At 40.3% G+C, this 23,537-nt stretch overlaps 1 protein-coding gene across 1 annotated transcript in view; it reads right to left on the bottom strand.

The window, feature by feature from the left end:
* Positions 1–3,452: 3,452 nt before the first annotated feature.
* Positions 3,453–23,537, bottom strand: part of MUC2 (mucin 2, oligomeric mucus/gel-forming) — a 107,216-nt gene continuing 87,131 nt past the window's right edge. The window contains exons 34-50 of the mRNA XM_019551000.1: positions 22,845–23,019; positions 21,889–22,136; positions 19,864–20,047; positions 19,491–19,698; positions 18,449–18,627; positions 16,185–16,254; positions 15,324–15,424; positions 15,180–15,211; positions 14,626–14,806; positions 12,952–13,056; positions 12,274–12,314; positions 11,442–11,564; positions 10,808–10,909; positions 8,893–9,021; positions 7,743–7,782; positions 5,275–5,404; positions 3,453–3,900 (exon numbers count right to left, since the gene is read on the bottom strand). Coding sequence (XP_019406545.1) covers positions 3,639–3,900; positions 5,275–5,404; positions 7,743–7,782; positions 8,893–9,021; positions 10,808–10,909; positions 11,442–11,564; positions 12,274–12,314; positions 12,952–13,056; positions 14,626–14,806; positions 15,180–15,211; positions 15,324–15,424; positions 16,185–16,254; positions 18,449–18,627; positions 19,491–19,698; positions 19,864–20,047; positions 21,889–22,136; positions 22,845–23,019 — 2,310 coding nt within the window. The 3' untranslated portion in view covers positions 3,453–3,638. The remainder of the gene's footprint in view (positions 3,901–5,274; positions 5,405–7,742; positions 7,783–8,892; positions 9,022–10,807; positions 10,910–11,441; positions 11,565–12,273; positions 12,315–12,951; positions 13,057–14,625; positions 14,807–15,179; positions 15,212–15,323; positions 15,425–16,184; positions 16,255–18,448; positions 18,628–19,490; positions 19,699–19,863; positions 20,048–21,888; positions 22,137–22,844; positions 23,020–23,537) is intronic.

The raw sequence follows: 23,537 nt of genomic DNA, 5'->3' as shown, positions 1-23,537 counted from the left end.
TTCCAGGATCACTGAGTCTGAAACAAGGGCAGAAGGTTTGACATGAACAATGTGACCTGTAACTGGAGCTACCAAACACCTGGAACTATACAATTCTTTCCAGTATCTGCCTGGCTTCCCAAAGAATGGGCAATTGTGACTTGGAAGCAATGCCTGAAAGGATATAGGAAATAAGAACAGTGAACTACAAAGAATCACAGACTGTTCAGATCTGTAGTTCCTGTTTCCATAAGTTTTGTGGTGCATGCTGTGTGGGTAAAAGCATAGACAGCAGGTAAACATTAGGACACATAAGTATCCAAAATAAAACTCTGTGCTTAATAAGGCACAAGCTCCTATCTGTTATGCAGGTCTATGTGGGCAACTTGCTTACTGAAATTATTTTCTGTTCTTGGCCACAGGCTGTCCTGTAGTGGTGAAACCAACACCTGCAGTTTAACAGATGTTCAGCTTTCCAGCTTTTTAACAGGCTATCATTAATATTTGCCATCTAGCTTCTATTTGAAAGTAGATTGTATGAGACAAAAGATAGCAGCAGCATGAATACTAGGTAGTAGCAAGGAGGAGAGAGATTAGACCTAAGTATAAACTGGTGCTAAAACCATGTATTACCAATTTATGCAATGTCTAAATTGTTCTGACATCATCCTGGGATTAGCTCCCCTGTGACTAATACATTCTAGTCAAAGGGTTTTGCTAGAATTAGAAACAAAGGAAGGAGTTCGGGAGTAGGCACACTGCTTGCCAAATCATTTATTATAGGCTTCACTATTCAAAAGTAATTATTTCATCAGTGGGAATTTCTTGGATGTTTTGAACAGGTCATGAAGAAAAAACAGGCTGTGCATTTTAGCAGGGAGTAGGTTAGGCAAATGTTACACATGCATAGGCATTACTGCCTTTTCCCAACTCCTTGCTCCCAACCCGTTGTCAACTAAGCCAATGGAAAGATTCCTAGTGGAAGATGGACTGAACTCTACAGGAGGCACATTGACCTATCATATTGGTGATTCATTCCATTGGCCCCAGATATCTGCTGTAGCAGTAATAATGGTGTTATGCATCCTGTCCGCATTTCATCTGAATATCTACTTCTTAACATACAGCAAAACCACAGAGAAGACATTTGCCTTTTGCCTTGGGTGCTCAAGTAGAAGCAAAGTAAATAAGGATGTCTTTGCTGCTTGAAATGATCTCAGGAATGCAATGAAGGAGACTATACTAATTGTCCGTCTAGATGCAAAACACTTCTAAATTGCAAAAATTATTTGAACATTTTTATAACTGAACAATCAGGAAGAGACTACCAGCTCTTCCCTGATATAGCATGCTTGCTCTGCCAGAGTATTTCTTTCATAGTGTGGAAGGGTAAAATAAAGCAATTTAGGAAGGCTATTTGCATGTGCATCTTTCTTTACTCCATGAATTACTTTGGATGCAGGAGCCTTTGAAGAGCAAGACTCAGGAAAGTCTATATTAGCTTTCAATTGCTGATAGATAGCAGTGACCTGCCGTGGAGTAGAATCTGTCAAGGAGCATGTGCTGATAATGTAATACTTCATGTGTTTCATTTGTAATACAGGGGATCTCTGGTGGGATAACTGCCATCTTAGATGACAGGGGTATACGTTGCAGCTGTGATGGTCTAAGAACATAGGTAGACATGGTTTTGGGGGGATTGGATATCAGATTTACCCAAAGGACCTTGTCTGATCTTAGATGACATACATTTAACAGGCCAACAGAAACAGCTAATGGATAAAGCATAGAAGAACAGGGAGGAATGGCAGGATTGGTTCCCATATGCAATACACCACAAATCTATGGTACCACCTATATATATCTTGAATATTGCTCCCTTATTTGAGGGAAATGCCTGTACTTAAGGATGGCACATCCAGATTTGTTCAAAAGTGCTAGGATGGTGACATGCAATTTATCCTTACCAATAAGCAGTAGTGTAACTGAGGGGAGATAACTGGGACAGCAGCCCCATCACTGCCTTTGCAGGGGTGGCAAAAGCTGCTATCATTATTTCCCTCGATTTGGCACTGGTGAGGCCATATTTGGAGTACTGTGTCCAGCTTTGGGCCCCCCATTACAGAAAAGATTTTCTATTAAAATGTAGGGGGCAATGAAAATGGTTAGGAGGCTGAGACACATGACTTCTGAGGAGAGGAAGAGGGAACTGGGGTTATTTAGTCTGCAGAAGAGAAGACTGAGAGGGGAATTAATAGCAGCCTTCAATATCTGGAGGTAGTTCCAAAGTGGAGGGACCTGGACTGTTCTCAGTGGAGGCAAATGCAGAACAAGGAGCAATGGCTTCAAGTTGCAGCAAGGAAATCTTGGGTTAAATATTAGGAAAAATTCTCACCAGGAGAGTAATAAAACACTGTAACAGGCTGCCCAGAGAGATGGTGGAATCTTCATCCCTGGAGGTTTTTAAAAACACAGCTAGACAAAGCCTTGACTGGGATGATCTAGCTGGGGATGCTCTTGCTTTGAGCAGGGGGTTGGACTAGATGACCTCCTGAAGGGACCTCAGGAGGTCATCTAGTCCAACCCCCTGCTCAAAGCAAGAGCATCCATTCTCATTTCCAACCCTCATTTTCTATGATTGCCACAGCAGTGGCAATAGAACCACTACCAATTGGTATGGCAGGAGCCAGCGTTGTCCTCAGTACCATGTGGCTATTCTGGGCAGACTACCTGCAGCACAGAACTGAGCTGTTATACCTCTGCAGATCAGGACACAAATACTGGCAAAGAGTACTGAGAGATACAATTTTCACGTACAACATAGTCACAAGACACTCAAAAGCCCTCAGTTAATTTGAACAGGTACAGTTTCTTTTATTGTGAAATGACTCCTTTTGTAGTTATCTTTTACAATAAAGCAGTGGCATGGCTGCTTTCTAGTAAACAAACCTACTCATTCTCATGTCCATTTTGGCAGACATGGCATCATGATATTGGAATGAAAGACCCTTGCATGTTGGATTCTCAAGACCAGACCTCTACAGATTTTAGCCCCTCCAGCAGTGGTTCTCAACCTTTTGAAACTCAAGAAGCCCTTGTTACACTCAAGGTGCCCCTCAGCCAATATCAGTTCTTGGCTTTCACTCATTTCTTGACTATGGAAACACAGATAAATTCCTCTGTTGCAGAAGATCTGAATGTGTTTTTGGTACTATGGACTCCTATTTGAAATCTCTAGGTTTAACATGTGAATCATCTGTAAGTGGCACCAGGTAGCACCCTAGGGTGTTTGGGGACTCTGATTAAGAATCACTGCCTGCCCCAGAGGGCAGGAGGTGTCTCTTTTCATGCAGAGAAGTCCCTTCCTTTTCATTTCCCAAATGCTCAGGCATTCAGATGAATAAAAACAGAGCCCTTTGCTTCTGAAGTATGTCTTTAATGATTCAAAGCAAAAGCAGACAATGCAAAACTAAATAAAAGACTATGCGCCTGAAGAAAGATTTTCTCTCATTTTTATACACAAATAAATAGAGTGCAACAAGGGCTTAGAAGAGAAGGAGGTGGAAAATGGAAAGCACTGAATTACTTTTGGAAAATTACAAAGGTCTACTACAGTCTCTTTTTGCCCCTCTATCAGCGTGTCATTATGTTCATCTCCTTCACTTCACTCGTCTCTGGGTGGCTCTTCTGATGCGTTTCAGTGCAGCCTCTCTGTCCCCTTCCATTAACTGTTGCTGGGCCTTTCTAGATGAATCTGGTACATCACAGGTAGTGCCTTGGCACTCACAATGCTCCACATGCACATACTCATGGTTCACCTCTTCTCCATTAGGGCACTGTAGTTGAACTCTCCTTCTGCTGGTTATCGACTCCCTGCAGCAAGTGCACTTGTGGTTCATGGAGTTGGCCTCAGCAGAGTATCTGTTTGTTAGTATGGACAAAGATACCATTACTCATTGTTAGATATTAGTATGCAGTATAACTGTCTTTTTTTGGTGAATAAGTAACTGTAAGGAATTAGAAATAATAAGCAAAACAACCTTTATAACCATATAAATCTGAAGAGCAGCTGCTTTAAAGCTAGCAGAGCCCCACAAGCAAAATCCAGTTTCACCTAATGGATGACCAAAGTGCAGCTTGAAACACTCTCTAAGGTACCTAACTATTGTATAGGAATGATTCTGTCTCTCCCCTGTGCACCTAAGTGCCCCTGTCCTATGAACAGGGAGGCATTTGCACATTTTGGGAGGTGGCCCTATTCCTAGAGTTAGGGCACTTGCACAACCAGAGAGGTAATATAATCATGTCTACTGAATGGATATCCAGGAGATTTGGGCACTTAACTCTCTTAGACTCCTTCTCAAATGTCCAGCCTTGATGACTCTTAAATACTTTCTGTTCACAGCAGATCAGATGTAGAATAGCTAGTTGCAATACAAGCTCCCCTGAATCAGCACATCCCTGACCATTAAGCATCCTGCATTGGCTAATTTTTTTATGCTGGGGCTATATTTTTGTTATTTTACTGACCAGTGTGAAGTCATTATTGGGATGTGCAGGCACTTTTGCAATAGTAACAGTCCCCCTGGACAAACTGGGATCTGTTTTCTTTGTTGATTAAGTGCATGTTTTTCTCCATAAAAGGGCTGTCCACTGTACTTTATGGCAGACGGAAAATGATAGTTTAATTGGAAAACTCATATTGTTTTTGAAATGTGTTAAAGCAGTCATCCTCCAGGTGTCTGCATTTCAGTTAACTTGTGGATTCTCTTTCCAGCACAACATTAATTCCATTAGCTTAATCATACACAGACTTTTAACAAATGTGGGGTTTTTTCAGTTCACTATATAAATGTGCACCTTTGAATTCCTCTTAGAAAATGGGTGCATGTGTCTGTCTCTTTTTCTCCCCAACTGTATATGTTAAACCTTTAAAAGCAGCTTCTCTGCTCATGATCAGGCCTTGTTAATGTTTGAGTTCATAACCATTATAGGAAACATCCCAAGTTGTACCATACCCAAGCTGATCTAATATGAATGACAAGAGAACTGGCTCTCACTTAATAGTCGAGAAGGCATCATCATGAGTCTGAGGCCAGAGATCCCTTTGCTATGGACCTTGTTTCTAAAATGAATAAACAATTCAATCACAAATTTCAGTATTTGTGATTCTGGGAGCTGATCCAGTTCCAGATCTCCCACTGTTCTTCAGCTTGGCTATGTATTGTCCCTTTTATATAAACAATCTGTATGCCAGTTAAATTCTTGTCTCATTGTCCAGTTCAGTTTACTTACATTGAGTAGGTTCCACATGTTCCTTCACACTGAGTCACGTTGACTCTCTCCACAGAAGTACATCCCTGGTGCGTGATATAGTCCATCATTTGACTGACAGAACATGGTGCTGGGGTATCACGAGGTATACCTATCGAATAAAAGTGTGGTAAAGACCTGCTGTGAAATGGCTGCAAAACTACCTTGGTGTTTTAACATAGGCTGTGTCATCAAAAAAAACCTGTTATAAAAACCAAAAACTGCCTTTGGGAATAAACTCTGTGCACACTTTAGTTATCCAGCAAGTTCAAACATTTTAGCACTTAGCGTTATCCCTTACACTCTCCATGATTACTTGAAAAGCAGATCACTTTCTAAAGTATTTGTTTCAATCCAGTTTCTGGTATAGGGACTATAGTGTATAGATAAAAGGAGTCAGATAAGATAACTATAGGGGCTCCATTTGCTCTTAGTATGAATTATAGGTTATAGAACAGGGGCCAACCTGTAGCATGTGTGCAAAAGGTGGCATGAGAAGTTTCTTTGTGAGGCAAGAGGTAGATTGTATTAGGTACAGGCAACATAGCAGCAGATAGAACAGGGGGCAGAAAGAAGAGCAGTAGATCAGACAGGGGAAGGGGATTAAAATGGTACTCAGGGGGCACATCTATACATGCCTATTAATGCACAGCAATAAGCACTGGAACTTATTGCTCCACAGCTTATTGATGTCACGCATGCGTCTGCATGTGCACCCAGGATCACAGGACATTGAGCTGAAGTGGAGCAGCCCCGACTGGCAGAGGGCCCCAGGGGTCAGCCTGCCAGCCTGGGGAAGCACCACCCGGCTTAGTGTGCTCTTGAGGGGCTGGTTGGGGCATGAGGGTTCTTCAGTATGGGACTAGATAGAAAGCAGCCCCCTCACTGAAGTACCCGTGTGCCCCAGCCAGTCCTTCCAGAGTCTGCACATGTACTGCTGCAGTTTTCTACTCTGCAGCAGGATAGTATTTATAAGTACTATCCTGCTGCAGAGTAAATTAATTTACTCCAGCCTAATAGGGGCACACATGCAAACACCAAGACATTTACTGAATAGCTAATTAGTCAACTGTGCAGTAAATGTCTCATGTAGGTGTGCCCAAAGAAATTGGGGCTAATTAGTGACACACCTGTCAAAGAAGTTGGGCCCCACAATTATAAACTACCTTTTGAACATACCCATATTAGACATACAGTAAGGCAAAGAAATTATAGAAAGTTAGGAAAAAAGTTAATGGTTTGTTCTACTAAATTATTTGAGTTTTTATATAAAATAAGTGTGAATCCATGCATACATGTGTGAATGTTTTTGTGGAGGCTGAAGAAGGAAAAGCAATGGCTTCTTAACGAGTGATTTTAGAGTCATTGTGTACATCTACACATGCTGAATTAAGTTGCATTCACCAATTTTAAGGTACATTAAAAATGAGGGTCTATGCGGTCACACCCTTAATGCACCGTAAAAATGGCAATTTTAGCCTCTTTGCACCTAAATTTGAAACCTGCGAAAGCAGGTTTCAAATGTATGCATGAATAGCTAGATTACCTTAATGCACGTGTAGCTGCACTAAGACACATTCATGCTGTGTATGCCAACTGACTTGGGACTAAATTTAGTGCACATACCATGTTAATGCACCTTACCATGTGTATGTGTATACAGGTGCCTAAGTCACCTTAATTCCACATCAGGCAAATGCACGTTAAATTTAGGCACACATAAAAGCATGTGTAGACACACCCATTGATTACCTGCTAAGTGATACCAACCTACTGCAAAAATACTATTAGTATCAAAATCACTAAGACCGAAGTTTCAGCCAGCCAGGCCTAGCAGGCCAGTTATTAGAGATGTTTAAAAGAAGCTGCTGAAGAAATTTGACAGAGTTGGAATGCCAAAGAGAAAACTACTAGTCCTTATTTAGGCACTTCTCAGACCTTCCATATTGTAATGAACTGAAACTGAGCTGCCCTATATAGTGACCTTAGCCACTGAGGAAGGAAAATGCAGAAAGGAAAAAATAAGTCACTAAGCTTTAAACAAAAATGTGACCTTGATTAAGAAATAAGGAATATTTCCCCTTACCAGTGGAGGAAGCCCTATCATTCCTTTTCCTGACCTGTCTCAACAGGCAGTTTTGACTCAAACCCCATTCGTTGACGTGCTACTTTACTAATTCATTCTGCAGTAGTCTTGTATTTTCACTGCATATCACCTAAGATCTGTTGTGTCCAAATAGTGAGCTTTTGTCTTCCAAGACTGAAAGCTCATTGGAAAAGTGCTGCTCTAAGCGCTCTTAAAAACAGCTAAGGTGAATATATATATATTTATTTAGTTAAATACATATTAGCAATTGCATCAGTTCTCAAAAAGAAAAATTAGTCTATTTTAAAGAAAAATGTGTTTCTGTTTTGTAGTGGACATATGTTTGCTGAGCAGTTGTACTCACATGTTTTACAGCACCCATTAGTTAGGTAGGAAATAGTACCCTGGGGGAAAAAAAGGAAAAAAGTCAATACTACCTTTCTGCATTGTGGAATTTTGTACAACCCCCACACTGCCTCAGAAGAACAGAATTATTTCCTCCACGCTTGCAATTAGTAGTTGAAACTATAAACTATGATGCAGTATAAACTAGAATAAGAATCCTCTCTGTGGTCTTAAAGCCTAAGATCTACAACAGAATCTGCTGAAAAATATAATTATTTGAAGGAAAAGCCCAAGACATATGACATTCACCTCAATTACTATTTAGCAACAATTCCACACAGTTTGATATATGAGCTCTCTGTATATCCCAACACTTTAGACTGAAAGGGTTCCTGTACACAAGCTGGGAGGCTGCTCTGGCACCTGTAATTACAGTGCACTAGAGCAAACTCAAGTAACCAAGTCTGCTGGAGTGTGGTAATTACTGTGCTCCAGCCAACCTCTGTGTGCCATGCAGGAGTGTTCCTGTGCTTTGAAATGGTAGTGGGGGCATGTAGGGTTTTGCCAGCTAGCCTGGCTCAAATCAGTCCTTGAGCTCTTTAATCAGCAACAGTCCTTCTCTGGGCTCAGAAACACCAACTGTAATGCCCTGGGTTCTTCTGCTTCCCCGGGCTCAAGGAAAAGCAAACAATCCACATGAACTCACCTGTAGTATGCCCAACAATACAAGCTTCACTCCCAGCCAGTTTTACTTCTCACCCTCTTGCGGCCACTCTAATTAAAGTGCTCTAGTGAGTACAAAAATGCCCAAAGTGGGTGCATTTATACCTTGGCCTGTTCCTTGCAACTACTCTGTCTACATGGCACTCAAGAAATATGCTGCCCTTTGATCTGACAGAATAAAAATGTTAAGACATTATAGATGACTATTTTGAGGCTATGGGAAGATAATTGCCAACTAGAAACATTAATGTATATGTAGTATATGAACTGTGTGCCCCTGAGTGGATGGCACCTTGCTGAAGATAATTTAATAGAAATAGTAATATTAGCATTTCTGATCAGGGATTTAATACTTTTGGTAAAACCTAGTATGGCCTCTCTTGCTAATGTGGTGGCTACATCGAACTAAAATGAGAACTGAGGGTAAGCAGTTTGCATTTACTTACGGGCTTACAGTTCTTCTCATTGAATGGTTGGCAGCTAATCCTGGAGGTGGAGGAGATGAACTGGTCATGCATATTCTTACAGCTATAAATAGTGCAGTTGTCTCTTGGATCATTTTTCCATTCGTCAGGCTATATAAAAATGGGAATAGCACAGAAAATTTGAGAAATGACTCTGAAATCTTATCCTCCAAAAGTGACTTCCCTCTCATATCTCAGTCTATATACTGTAGATACACAACTGTACTGGCTTAGAGAGGGATATGTCTGCATTCTGAAGTTGTGTGGATTGAGGTGATCTCTATATTTCTACAAGGAATTTCTTTTGAGCTGAGTGCACACATACGCACTAGGGCTTTGTGAAATGGGCCATATTCAATTTGGATTCGGATTCAGCCTGAATCGGAGACAGTGATTTGATTCATTGATTCAGATCACTGTCCCTGATTTGATTCAGCCAAATCTGAATCTGAAGATTCGATGCTGATTCAGAGAATCAGTGATTGGCCATAGACACAGCTTTAAATGTTTTTTCTACATACCTCAAGGTACCACACACAGCTCATGAATGCTGCAAAGCTGAGGTAGATAGAGCATCCCACAGGAGCATTGAGGGGGGAGGGGCACGTGCTCAGCGGTGAACCTGGAAGTACTTCTGCATCTGCCGCTGAGCCCATGGGCCCTCCCCACCCTCCCGGCTCAGTGATCATCCACGGGGTGACCCTGGGTGTCCCCCAAGACCCAGGAGGCACCAGTTGCCAAGCCAGTGAGGCATGGGGAGGGGATCCTGGCACGCTCCCCGGTGGACCCAGAAGCGGACTAGAAGTGCTTCTGGTCCAGTTCCGGGTCTGCTGCTGAGTGTGCTGGAGAGCCCCCCATGCTCCTGTGGGACACTCCATCCGCCCCAGCATCGCAGCATTCATGAGCAACCCGGTACCTTGAGGTATGTAGAAAAAACATTTAAAACTGTGTCTATATCTGAATCATTGAATCTTTCCAAATCTCTCTGAATCAATTTTGAGGGTCGCAATTCAATTCAGAGTGATTAAAGGGTCTCCTGAATCGATTCAGATTCAGAGATTCAGTCACTGAATCGGGCCAAATCTCTGCTGAATTGAATCAGGGACTGAAGCTTTGGATAGCCCTAATACACACACACACACACACACACACACACACACACACACACACAACAAGTGCCATACTGGATCAGACCTATGGTCCATATACTGTAGTCCACGATCTTTGTCTCCAACAGTGGCAGAAATGGATGCTGTAGAGGGAGAGCATTGAACCAAATATCTCTAGAATGATCTATCCCCTATTCATTACCCTCCCCAGCATCTACCACTATAGGTTTAGAGATGCCAGAGGAAACATCTCTAACCATTATGTTCAATATCTATTAATAGATCTATCATCCATGAATCATCCAGTCCCTTTTTGAAACTGGCTATCTATCCTCTCTCTCTGTCTCTCTGTCTCTCTCTCTCTGTCATTGTTTGGGAGCAAGGAAACTCTGGAGTCGATGAAAAATGACTGAGAATTTGATTACAAAAGGACCAATGAGCATACATCAAATAAGAAGAACCCAAAAAAGAACCCCCTCAAAAAAAAATCATTTATATTTAAGCTTTTACCAGTATTATCATCTTCCTGAACAGGAAAGAAACAGCCTGGAATGGTTCTTCTCATAATATTTCTGACTTGTCATACCCAAAAAATTTTTCTAAGAAAGCCTGAGTTCCTGAGTTCTCCAGGCAAGAGAAATTTGGATAACTGAATCCAATCAGCCTCTGAAACGTCATGACCTTTATCTCTCCTCACTAATTGCTATGTATTTCCTTTGAACACATACTTTTAGGAAGACAAGGATTGTTACATATCTAGTACACCATTTACATCAGAGTACACTTACACTCAAGATGAATTCATTGCCATCTGATGTCTGGATGACACATTTTGTCTGGATACACTTTCCACAGCACTCACCTTTTGCAGGCTTACTAATTTCATAGCCCTTTAAAAGAAAAATACATTAAAAGCTTTTTTTATTAAATAAAACAAACTAATAATACCATCACCATATTAAAGGATTGTCTCAGGGAAGCCAGCCAAATGGCAGAACTGATTATAATTTTAAAGATTATTTAGAGCAGTTGGTTTCTGCAATGGGAAATCATCAGGTAAATGTAAAAAAGATTTTAAAAAGTAAAGTATAAATAAAAGTAACATATAAACGCAGCTATTATAATTGATATGTTTAGTCTTTGAGTATCTGTTTATCTCCAAAGCACTGTATAGGTATTTACTAAGTAATTGTCACAATATGATTATAAAGCTTTAAGCAACATATATCAAGCATCAGTATCTTCCCCCTGCCTTTTTTTTTTAGAGACAGAAATCTAATTGCCAAGCAAATCACTGTTAGAGCTAAAAGAGAAGCTCTATGAATTCCTAGCTCCCAGACCCTTGCTTAGATCATACCTCTCTCAATTATGACTGCGTTTTTCAGAAAAATATCAATATTTACACAAAAAAATCTCTCTTACTGGATCACATTCTGTGTTACATGGACGAAGTGTACATGAGATGACGTTTAGTTCAGTGCTGTTATCCACTTGCTCAGTGCAGAGACACTTTTGACACTTATCCTTAAAAACTGGAGAAAGAGGCTAGAATGTTCAAAAAAAGAAAAAAACGGAAAAAAAAGCCAGAATTCAGGTATTAGCAAGGTGCAATGTGTCAGCCATTTCTAATGTCTAAAACCACTCTAAAATAGTAGCTACTAGGAAAACATATCGTAGATGCATAGGAACTAATAGTCAACAGTTTTATGTAAAGACCTGGACTTGTGCAGGTAAAGTGGGTAGTTTAATATCTAACCTAGTTTAGCGTTTCTATTGAAGCCCTAGATGATGAAGGTGTACTAAGCTCTTAAGGTAACAGGCACCTTTCAAATGCCCACAAAATAATGAATGAAGTTAAGAGAACTGTATGAGGTACGTATCAGTTCAGAATATGACTTTTACCCAACTCTTTATAGTTTTGACAATGGTGCATTGAAACAGAGCAACAGAGTGCTGACAGTAAATGTACACCGTTTTTGGCATATGCCCATTTTATATTAAAAACAAATATATCCCTGGTTCTACTACTTGGAAACAGCATTTTTATGATATGCAGCAACTTTTTCCAACAGATTGTAGGCTCTATGTAACTGATACATCTACTATTACAATCTGAGTGTCTCTAAAAATGGATAGTATAAGAGGCAACCTGCTTCAAAACCCCTCTGTTAAAGGATGTTGTTGGGATTCACATGTATGAGTCCCGCATACGGTTTCATCCAAAAATCCCTCATGCAAAGACAAGGGGACTTACCTGGTACTCAGCATTGTTGTGTACACAAACTCTCTTGGAAACTGTGAAAAGAGATGAGAGTTTATAATTATGTGAACAAATGAAGTGCTGATTTTTTTAATCCATGTCTTGGCTACTTCCTCCACAAAATATCATAAAACACATGCTAAAAAATATAGTCCAATCTCTCATCTTGTATTGCACACTGTTCAAGTGTGACAAGGCACAAGATGTACCTGCCAAACAAGAAGTCTGTCTGGTTTGATAAATACAGCCCAATATCTTTATACTAGGTTTTACACTTTACAAACCCCATTTGACAGATGCAAACTATTTCCTGCTCTTCTTGGGATGAGATAGGGATGCTTCACGATAACATAGGGAAGGTTCACCAGCTTTTCTTATTGTGAATGCTCATAGGGGCATTTGATTATAGAGGCTTGAATGGGGAATGTAGTCCTGGTCAAATCTCTCATTACCCTTACACAGGCATATAACCAGAAATATTTGACCTTGAACAAGATTACTTGACCTGCTTGCACTACTACTTCCTCAGCTGTTTCCTGGGTTTACCCCTAGTAGAAACCTAGAAAATATGATCAATTCTGCTACCCCTTCCAACAGACAAGCTTATACTAACCTGACTCTCAAATGTGAAGTAAAATACTGACTACAATATTATGCTGATAAAAGACTTACTGCACTTATACTGAGGACAGCATCCATCATGGGGAATAGAGGACTGAACTTCAAATCCTGGTTTACATATAGGTGGTTTGCTTATGCACAAGTTCGTGTTGCATCCTGAAAAGGGGAAAAGCCAAGAAAAATGTAGATTGATATATGTTTATAAGTTCTTGGTCCAAGCATTTAGCAGAACTGAGTTTCACAGGCTAATCTCACTTATCTTAGCCCTAATCATTTAGTATTTCAGCTAAAAAATAGAGTAATACAGAAACACTGTTTGCAATGGCACTTCTCATCCTACAGCTCTCTGATCTGAAATCTCTGAGCTAGGAATGGGTTGATACTGCCTTGTATACCTGCTGCCTTTGGACCATGAGTCCCAGGTCACCACTTTACTATGATAATACACAAGCTATAGATATACACACAATGACACAGATTCATTTCCTCTCATGGAAGAATGTGCCAGTTGAAATTCCCAGCACCAGTAAGGTCAGTTGCTCCCCTGTAATAGGATTCAAGTGAACAATACAGTGGTGGTACCATTATCTCCGCTTCCAAGGTGCTCTGAAAATCCACTGGCAGAGGCTACCTAAAGGATGCATCATCCCCCTGCTAAACAGCTAGCACTGCCTCCTTTGGGGTGGTGATATTTAGCAATAAGCTTCCTAGAGAAGAGAGGTTGTAGACTCCTTGCTCTGCAAATTACCTTCTTCTCTACAAACTTTCTATATGCCACATCCTGTCCAGTGGAAGCCAGTAGACCTAGTTACTGGATGGTGGAAGATTCACTGGATGGTGAAGACCAATGTACATATAGCCATCACACATCAGAAAACTGTAACAGTATACTATGCAGATTAATAATTGGAGAACTACTAGGAGACCTTATCTCCAGGACTGCAATCAGCTATTGCAAAACAAAAAAACCAAGATCCATGTATTGTTCTACATTATATCATTGTGTCATTGGGTACATTTACACATGAAATTAGTGCACCTGAATAAACTCCAGCACAGTTCATGCTCAAGTTTATTGCTCCCAGGTGCAGCATTTACATGTATACCCAAAACCATAGACCATTAAGCCAGGTGGTGCAGCCCCAGCTAGCAAGGGACCCAGGGTGTCAGCCTAGCCTGGAGCTACTCTACCCTGGCTCAACACACTGCAGAAGGGCTGGCTGGGGCATGGGGGTGTTCAGTATGGAGCTAGTTGGCAGGCAGCCCCTGAACTGTAGCACCTTTATGCCCCAGTCAGCATCTACACATGCATTCCAGTGGAGTAAATAACTCTGCCATAGGATAGTACTTGTGTCAGGCAATACTATCATATGGTGGGGTTAATTAATTTACTCCAGCCTAATAGTGTGACACTTTACTGCAGAGCTAATTAGTCAACTCTGCTGTAAAGTGTGTGTGTAGATGCCACACTGAGTATGACCTGACTGAACTCAAGAATTAAAAAAAAAATCAGACTTTTTTTCTGAACTGCAGCACAGCAAACTGTTAGTTTCAAAGCAGTGCATCCTTTGAAAAAAGACCAGCTACTTTTTGAAAAACATACATAAAATATGATTTCCTGGCTTTTTATTGTAGCTCATCTAAGAATCTCTGGTGCTAGCTTCTCCAACTTTTTTCTGCCTTTCCACTTTCAAGGGACAGTAGAGTGCCAAAGGATGAACTTACTGCAGACAGTTCTGTTGCAACAAATGTTATCAGGGATGACTTCAACATCCTCATAAAAGCCTTCTCCAGTACATTGTGGCTTATTTTCCTGTGCAGCACATTGGTGAGGCTCACAGATGATGCCATTTCCACCATCCAGGCAAGTGCAATTCTTACAGTCAAAGATAAATTTCTCCCCAAACTGTTACAGAAGATAGGAAAGAGAAAGTGACTGAAAGGTTAATGCTTAGAGAAAAAAATTAAAATACAGCTATTTTATAAGGGACTATTTCATCAGTGTTACGTGTGTATTTATGTATACATATCTGTCTTTGAGTGTATGATGGAAAGCAAAAACAGTGGAGCTATACATTAATTATACTTCTGTCTGGAAACTGATTATTAGTAGCTGTCTGGACAATATTTTCCATCAGTCAGATTAAGCTAAGTATAAATCAAAGATTTAAAATTTGAGACACCCAGTCAAGTAAATGCCTGGTTGAAAATCTGGGGGTCTTCACAAAACATGGCATATTTGGTGAGACAAAAACAACTTGAAAGAAAAGTAAGTGTACCTCTCGTGGTATGTTATCTGGTCCAACACACCCTGCAGATAGAAAAAGATAAACCTTCGTTACCACTGGTACAACACGCTGATTCAAAACTACAACTTACATGGCTAGACAGCATCAAAAGATAAATAAAGATAAAAAACGTACCACAGGCTTTTACACAGACATCCACACCAGGACTATACTGCATTGTCCCATTGGGGCAGAAGCAGCCTTCAGCATATTTGTTACTGTCTTGTGCTTTTGGGCTATATAGGATAAAAATTGCAGAAGACCACCATTATCAGTGGAGAGATACCCAGATAATAGAAAGTTGAGGCAAATTTATTTTACTTAGAAAGATATAGGCAAAAGAAACAGTATCTGTGAGATTTTTGGACTACAAGCAATCTTGTTTCAAGTCATAATTTATTTCATTTTATACAGAAGCTAATTTCGTCACATCAGAGGTGCAACAAGAAGATAAAGGTAGTCATTATTTTGATATCTGGTTCAAAGTTTGTCTATAAGGATATGGATGCACAGCCTGGTTATTTTAGAGTAATTTATCTTAGGTTTTACTCTTTAGTAAATTGACTCAGCAGTACAAAGCAGGTATTCAACCACCTCTCCCAAAGTTGCCGCCTGCAGTAGGTGCTATTATAGAATCTGGCCAGTAAGTGGAGGGAGGGGCAACTTGTATTGTGCCAATGGCTACCTTGGGCTAAAGCTGGGTACAGGGCTTGACACATTGTATGTTTTATTTAGTACATTTTCCACATAGTGAAGGAACTAAGCACACCAACAAAGAGGATCTGGACTAGAGTAATTTTTTGTATAGTCGGGATGTGCTCTATGTGTTCACTCTATTTGGTTTATGCACTAAATTCCATTTACTACCAGGTAAATATGTTGTGTGCTTGTACCTTTAGAGACAATATTAAGATTTTAAAGTTTGGTTTCACTAATTTCTTTGTGGGCTAGCTACCACTAAACACTTTGCTACTTGGCAGGGAAGTAACTATTTACCTTGTTTTGCAGGTCTTTTCTTTAATGGGACCACATGCTCTATATTCTTTTTGTGATGGGCACTTAAGAGCTGGAAAAGAAAAGAAGGGTGGGGGGGAGCAATCAGTAAGGCCATCATATGGAGGTCCATTAAGTCAACCCCAGGAAACAGAACATTGACAACTATGCATTTTCCTATTTATGTTTGACAATCTTCAAACAAACACTGGAAACAAATAGATAAAAAATACCTCATTCAGTTACACTGAAGGTCTAAATAAGAAGCATGGAAGTCAACTAATTTGAAGTTAACAGGGTAAAAATCCACCCATAACCCTCCACTAAGTACCTAGTTAATGTGGGGTCTCTGGGTGTTAAGTGATGTTACATAAAGTAACATACACAGAAATGCCTCATTCTGTTGTGTTGGGGCAAGACCAGGATTTGAGTTTTTAATACTGAATTTTTTTGTTAGTTGTAATTTCTTAAGGACAAGTATTTTCAAAAGTGATTCCACTGCACCTACAAAGAAACTGATGCACCTGTTAAAATCATGCCTGCAAAATCTATGATTAGGGACCTACTGACGTCACAGCGGAAGTGGACTGCACATGGAAGCTCCTTTAATCTTGCAGGTTCCCCCATGTTCCTCCCCCACTGATTGGCAGAGAGGCCCCACTGTTCACTCCTGAGCAGCAGGTAAGTGAAAACTGTGGTTTTAAATGTGGCACCATTTTTACCTCCCAGCCACTCAGCATCAAGCAGGAGGACCGCTGTGACCCCTCAGCCAATCAGCAACCACGCCCTGTGTGCAGGGAAACCTGCAAGATTAAAGAAGTTGCCATGCAGCCCACTTCCACTGGGAATTTGGCTGGTCCCTATATATGAACTATAAATGTAGACATTGGTGCATGCCATTAGATGGTGTTTCAGGTACACTTAGTGCACATATTTCTCATAGGGTCACCCATGGGCTCTTCAACTGAAAATTTCTCCAGCAAAATTTCTTCAACAAAGACTGCGAAGTTTTTTTTTTACTGTTATTAGAAATTCAAGCCAGATTCAAAGTTCCTCATTAGACAGGGTACTTAAGTGCACTTTAGCCACCTGGGTCCCAAAGAATGATTTCCCGTAGCCTCATGTTCTCAAGGAGAACTCATGTTCAGAACTGGCCTGGAGCAACTACTTGTTCCAAATGGCACTTACAGCTAAAAGAGAACCAGAAGTTAGGTGGCATTTTTTTCTTATCTAACTCACATCTACTGCACTGAATTATCAGTTGTGACAGTGCCTGCCCTTTGCAATCTTGTTTATATCTGCTGTTTAGCTAATGATAGCCTAATGCAAAATGCAAAAACAGTGCTCATCAGAGAACAGACCCCAAGATTCCCATATTCCAAGGGAGTGCCACAAGTGCTAGGGTTACGGAGGTAGTCTCCCTTATGTTTCCTCCCTGTATTGTTTATGTATTTCACATACATTAGAAAGGCATTCATTTAAAAGCAGAAATAAGCACACCAACAAAGAGGATTCCCCTTTGAGTGGGTTATAGAGTCAGGTTCCTTCTTGTGTCTTTCTCTGACCCCAGATCTCTTGCGTACCTTGTTGCTCAGTGGCCCACCTTGAACAAGAAGGCTGGAGAATGCCTTCAATGAACCTATTCTACAGCTCAGTGCTTAAGCGCATTCAGCTAGTGAGTGGGAGGTGTGCATTCAAATCACCTTGGGAGAGTGTTACCCAACTCTCCCATTTCCTTGGTGAACACTCTCCCCATACGATTATTAGTCAAAAAGTGGGTAGCACCTATCTTTAGAAACCTCCTGTTCAACTAGCTCAGAAGTGGGATGAGTTGTAAGGAAAAAGAGACACATAATAGATAGCTTGAAAATGGTGAGAGCTCAGAAACACGCTTGTGCTTTAACATTTCCTGTTGGCTACCTCTAAGTACCCTTTTCTGAACCACCCTTTGTAGGTGACCTCCAGTCTCCATTCTTTATATAGAGTCTCTGTGGACCTGAATCTTTCTTAGTCATCTCTGAAATTTCTTCACTGACCATATAGGGATGAGATGCATCTAAATGGGTCATTTTGAATCTCTGCCCAGGACAGGCACTTAAACCTCAGATGAGGCAGTACCTAAGTCAAGGTGCTAGATGCTTCATATTCTGGCCTCAGAGGATAAACCTCCCTAATTATCATAGAAGATGTTAAAATAAGACCCAACAGGATTTCCAAACTATTCAGGCTAAATGGCAATTCCCAACCCCTCCCCCTCTCCGACATACCACAGGTGCCCTTGGTCTGACTTCTCCAGTCAGTGCAGTAACCCTGGTCAGCACAGATGGCAGCATAGATTTGCAAACTGGAGCACTCCATCTTAGCATTGGGAATAGTGCAGGTGTCGAACACACAGGCTTCATAGTATTTTTCAGGTTTGATAAACTTACGGCACTCCTCAAACAAGCTAGAATCAGAAAGATATATTAAGATTAGTTCCTGACTGGCCCATATGCAGCTCAGTGTACTTTTTATGTCATATAGTATATTAGCGTGCACGGAGATTTGAACATGACTAATTGCTGAGAGATGCATGTTCCATTAGAGTGCAGGGTTCTAAAACACTGACTTCAATTGTTAGACCAGGGTCAGCAACCCCTGGCATGTGTGCCAAGCATGGTACACAAGGCCATTTTGCTCGGCACACCAACACTAGCCCGGGCTCTAAGCAGCTGCTGACAGCCATGGAGCCCAGGCTGCTCCCAGCAGGCGGCTGGGAGGCTGCAAGCCTTGCTGCAAGCAGACCGGGCTCCGTGGGCCAGCTGCAGCTGGGAGGCTGCAAACAGCTGCTCCAGGCTCTGGCATGTCAGCACTCCGGCACCTTCCAAAGTAGACATTTTGGTTTTTTCAGCACTCCAGCCAAAAAGCATTGCCTACCCCTATGTTAGACCCCCACCTTTCTTCAAAGGGTTCAGAAACCACCAAAAATTTCATTTTTAGATTAGATCTGGCTTGAAATTTTCTCTTCTGGAGCCATGTTCTGAAAATGAATCAGAGGGTCCTTTCAGGGTCTCCAGGGGCAAGATGCAGAAGGGCCTGGGGAATCTAAGAGAGCACAGAAGATTCTGGGCATTTCAAAGAAGGCTGAGGTGCAACAAGAAGGTTGCAGAGACTAAAGGATCATAAAATGTGAAGAAGAGATGTGGAAAAAGAATAACAAAAATAAATAAAATCTTGCTGGTGATGAGGAAACGTCATGGAGTGCTTGGAATTCAGAAACGCTGTTAAATTTAAAGGATAAAGGTCCGTGCATGCCCATGACATATTTACCTTCCCTTAATAAGGAGCTCACAAAGTGCAGATGCTTTGCAGGCTGTTGTGGTTGAGGGCGTAACCTCAGGTGGTTTTGTAGATGGTATGGCTGAATGGCACTCTGGCTTGTTAGGGTCATTAACTTGCCACCTGTCTGCCATCCTTTCACAGTTAGATTCTTCATTGGGTAGCTTGCAGTCATCTGTTGGGTCATTGTTGCAAATCCCTACAAACGGCAAGGGAATGAAATAATAGTTGGACACAAATATCCAATATAAAATGGTCCTTTTATTTCCATCAATCAGAGGACCATATACTGACTTTCTTACTGTTAGGTCTTTCATTTAGCTTTTTATATTTAATTCTAAAAGGAGAAAAAATGTATCCTTACCACACTGTCCTTGGGTATTGTTGACAAACCGGCTGTATGGCATTCTAATAGAGAAGGCCAAGCCATTGTAGGTTATATTAATCTTAAGTTCAGGAATTTCCACCACCTGATTTATGCCTGATTCAAAGATTTTCAATCCAAATTTTCGGTAAGGTGTAGCTACTTCTTGTTGGTTTACAAGTACCTAATGTGCAAAGGAAAACAGAGAAGAGGCATACATTTTGTTTAACATTTGTAAAAAGAATATATTTATCATTAAGTTGCATTGGAAATATAGCATAAAGGTAAATAATATTTGGGTTAGGGCTCCCAGCTTCCTTGTTGTCTACATCTACATCTTTTGGTTTCATGGCAACCAAGCAAGTCACTAGGCATGTCTACACATGCATTTTAATGTGCATTAGCTTATTTTGATGCGCATGAAAAATCACTTAAAAACATTCTATTTAGTTAATGTGCATTAAAACAGAATAATGCACATTAAGCATCACTTAAAAACTAGGTGCCTGAACATGAATGAAGAGGCTGCTCCTATGTACTGTAATTACAGCACATTGAAACAATCAAGTCTGTTGGAGGGTGGTAATTACTGAGCTCCAGAAGCCTCCTGCATCTGGTGTATCAGTGTCCCCACACTTAAAAGTAGTGGCTTGAGTGCTTGACTTAAAGCTTGTTGAACATGTTTTAGTTCAAGAGCCCCCACCACCATTTTTAAGTGTAGGGATGCTGATACATAAGACACTGTAACACTTTAATTAGATCAGTTTTTGGAGTCATTCAAATGAAAGTGTTGCCCCCCTCCACACCATAGCACATGTAAAAGTGCCTCGTGCTCTTTAGTTAATTAATGCACATTAAGACAGGATAATGAAGATTTTCCTAGTACTTCACAAGATACTAGAAGATGCATGTGAAGAGCATGCTCCCTGTGAAGTAAATGTGATGAAGGATTCACAGCACAGCAGTTATTCCACAGTAACTGCCTATGTTCATGCTCTTATGCTGCAGCTGAAACATGGCAGCTTATGTCATAGTGAAAGGATGAAAAACTTCCATGAGGTAAAAATGTACATGCAGGCAGTTAACATGGAGTAGAAAGCATGCTTAAATCCCCATAGCCACAGTACAATATAAGAGGAAATGCATAATAAACTTCCTGTGCAACAAGCTAAAATTCTCTTTCCTTCTTCAAAATGCTCCAAACACAGGGCACAAAGGTAATATATTTGATCTATGCTCATTATAAAATGAAAATGGAATAGAAGGAGAAAGCAAATGCATCAGTGACTTGTACAGAACACGGTGATGTCTTATGCATCTACCTCTTATATTGTATGAGGCTAGACTACTTTGCCTCTTTAGAAAAGGAAAAGCATCCATGCCACAGTTCTGTCTTGAAACATCATACTGAACATTGAAATACATTTGATAATGACCCTCCACTTGAAAAAATGAACTATACCAAACCATTGGCCTACTAAGGAGATTTTTAGAAACATTTTGGCCCCAGTGTTTGATTTTTCATCTCTAAATTGAGATGTGCGTGTTCTCTTGTTCAAATTCCCAAATGATTCAATGGCCTTCTGTGTTTCCTCAGTTCTGCTTTACAAAGGACTAAGGGACTACTCTTGCTTATTAGAACTCCTTTCATATGCTACAACACGTCTTTCTTTAGGATATTACCCAACTTCAGATGCTTCAAATTCATAAAACTATATCCCATTTTATGCGCTCAACTCCAATGGATACTTTCAATAACCCATATTTTGGAGAGATGGGGGATTGTAAAAATCTGACTATAGAAAGTGCAAAGTTGTTATAATATTTAAATACACAGACAAAGTAGCTTTCCTATCAAAAGTAATCTATTTTTCCTATCCAAGGCTGCATTATTTGCAGTGCATGGGACAATTATTCCATGTGTGTAAGCATTTGTACCAAAGTAATGAGCATATTGAGAAATTAATCTAATTAAGTTAGGGTACATCCAATGGACATCAGAATTACAGATCACTCTTCAAATACCTCTACTTTGATAGGATTCATTTGGACTGTTGCTATGCGCACTTCCTGGGTCTCATGTTTCACAATGAGTGTGCGTGGACAGGAGACCGTATCTCGTACATCACAGTGGTAATTGTCAATGTAGATCCCAAAATTGTCAACGGTCTTCTTAATTTCTTCAACCAGGATATATGTACAATTCCCTTGATAGCTATAGGATACTCCATCAAATGTCATGTAATGTGGATCTCCCCAACCAGTGCAAAAGCCTATCGAGAGAAGTAGAGTTAATTGAACTTTGCATGGCAAAAAAGCAGAATTTGAATCAGATTATGAACAATTATGGTTTGTAGTAACTGGAAAGACAATTTACTATTACCGGTGTTAACTCAGGGAACCTGGGATTTTTTTAAAAAAAGCTAAGCAAAACAAATCAACTTAAAACTTGATTTAAACTGAAACTGGAACTTCTTTAAAATTTGAAGAAGCTGAACACTTTTCGCCTGGTTGTTCTTACTCTCTGTTTCCTGTGTTTTCTGATTTTAGATATGACGTGAAATAAAAACAAAAAAATTCTCTCAAAAAGACTATTTTTTGCAATATTTCCACCCACCCCTAAAACAGAAAGTGTCATTAATTTCACAAAAAGGCCTGTTAAAACCCCACCCCAATTTCTGAACCAAAAGTTAAGTATCACTTCAAGCAGCTGGATCAGGATACAAACTGAAAAGCTTGAGCCTACCTCAAATATACTCAGCTGAGGCCACATAATAATACTATTCTTCTAGGTGTGTAGTTCCTTCAAGCCTAGCTTTTGGCTAGGCTACTTTGATGCTGTGGTATAATAATTAAATGCCTTGCTGGAGATATAAAGGGTAAAATTTGCATAACATGTCTCTGCTACAAATACTGTAACTCCTGTAAATAGTTTTGGTTCCTCAAAACATAAAAAAATAGCTAACAAATTCTTTACTTACAGTCACATTCCCAGTGCCAACAGCATCCATCTTCATCCATCACTGCCACAGGAGCAAGACCATTGCTACATGTAGGCTTCGGAGGTGGGACACAGGGTACTCGAACCGTCTTTAAAGTGTTATTGTCAATACAGATTACCTTTGTGCAGTTACACAGGAACCCAGTTTCATTTACCTGCATTTAAGGAAAAAAGAAAAAAAAAAGGAAAGGAGACAAAATAAAGCAATTAGTTTGATAAAGGAATGAATTTACAAAGTTATAAAACTAGAAACATTACACTTGCTGATATCTTTATTCCAAACAAGTATCTGAAAGTAGGAATAAAACACAGCTTTCAGCACCATCATTTAAAATAGCTGATATGGGCTATGGCTAGGGTGCAGACTACTAGTGTTTTTCTGAAGCACTATTAATCAGCCAAATCCTGAATGGATCTCTTTGCATTTACTGTGTCAAACATCACAAGCAAGAAGTAGATACCCCCAAGCTAACTTTTAAGCCAGCTATCTTACATACTGTGTGGATACCTTTAAACTATTATGTATTAGCCTAGGATGGGAGGCAAGTGCAGAGTGCTGGTTTAGAGTCCTCTCGGAGTAAACAAGCTTTATCATTCTATATGAGCTGAACCCCTTGGTCTTTTGAGAGCAACACATGGTACGAGAAGTGGGATACAAAGAAATATAGAAAAA

The sequence above is a fragment of the Crocodylus porosus genome, unplaced genomic scaffold (assembly GCF_001723895.1).
Source record: "Crocodylus porosus isolate Cpor-Errol unplaced genomic scaffold, CroPor_comp1, whole genome shotgun sequence".
NCBI lineage: Eukaryota > Metazoa > Chordata > Crocodylia > Crocodylidae > Crocodylus > Crocodylus porosus.
This window is presented reverse-complemented; position numbering and strand designations above follow the sequence as displayed.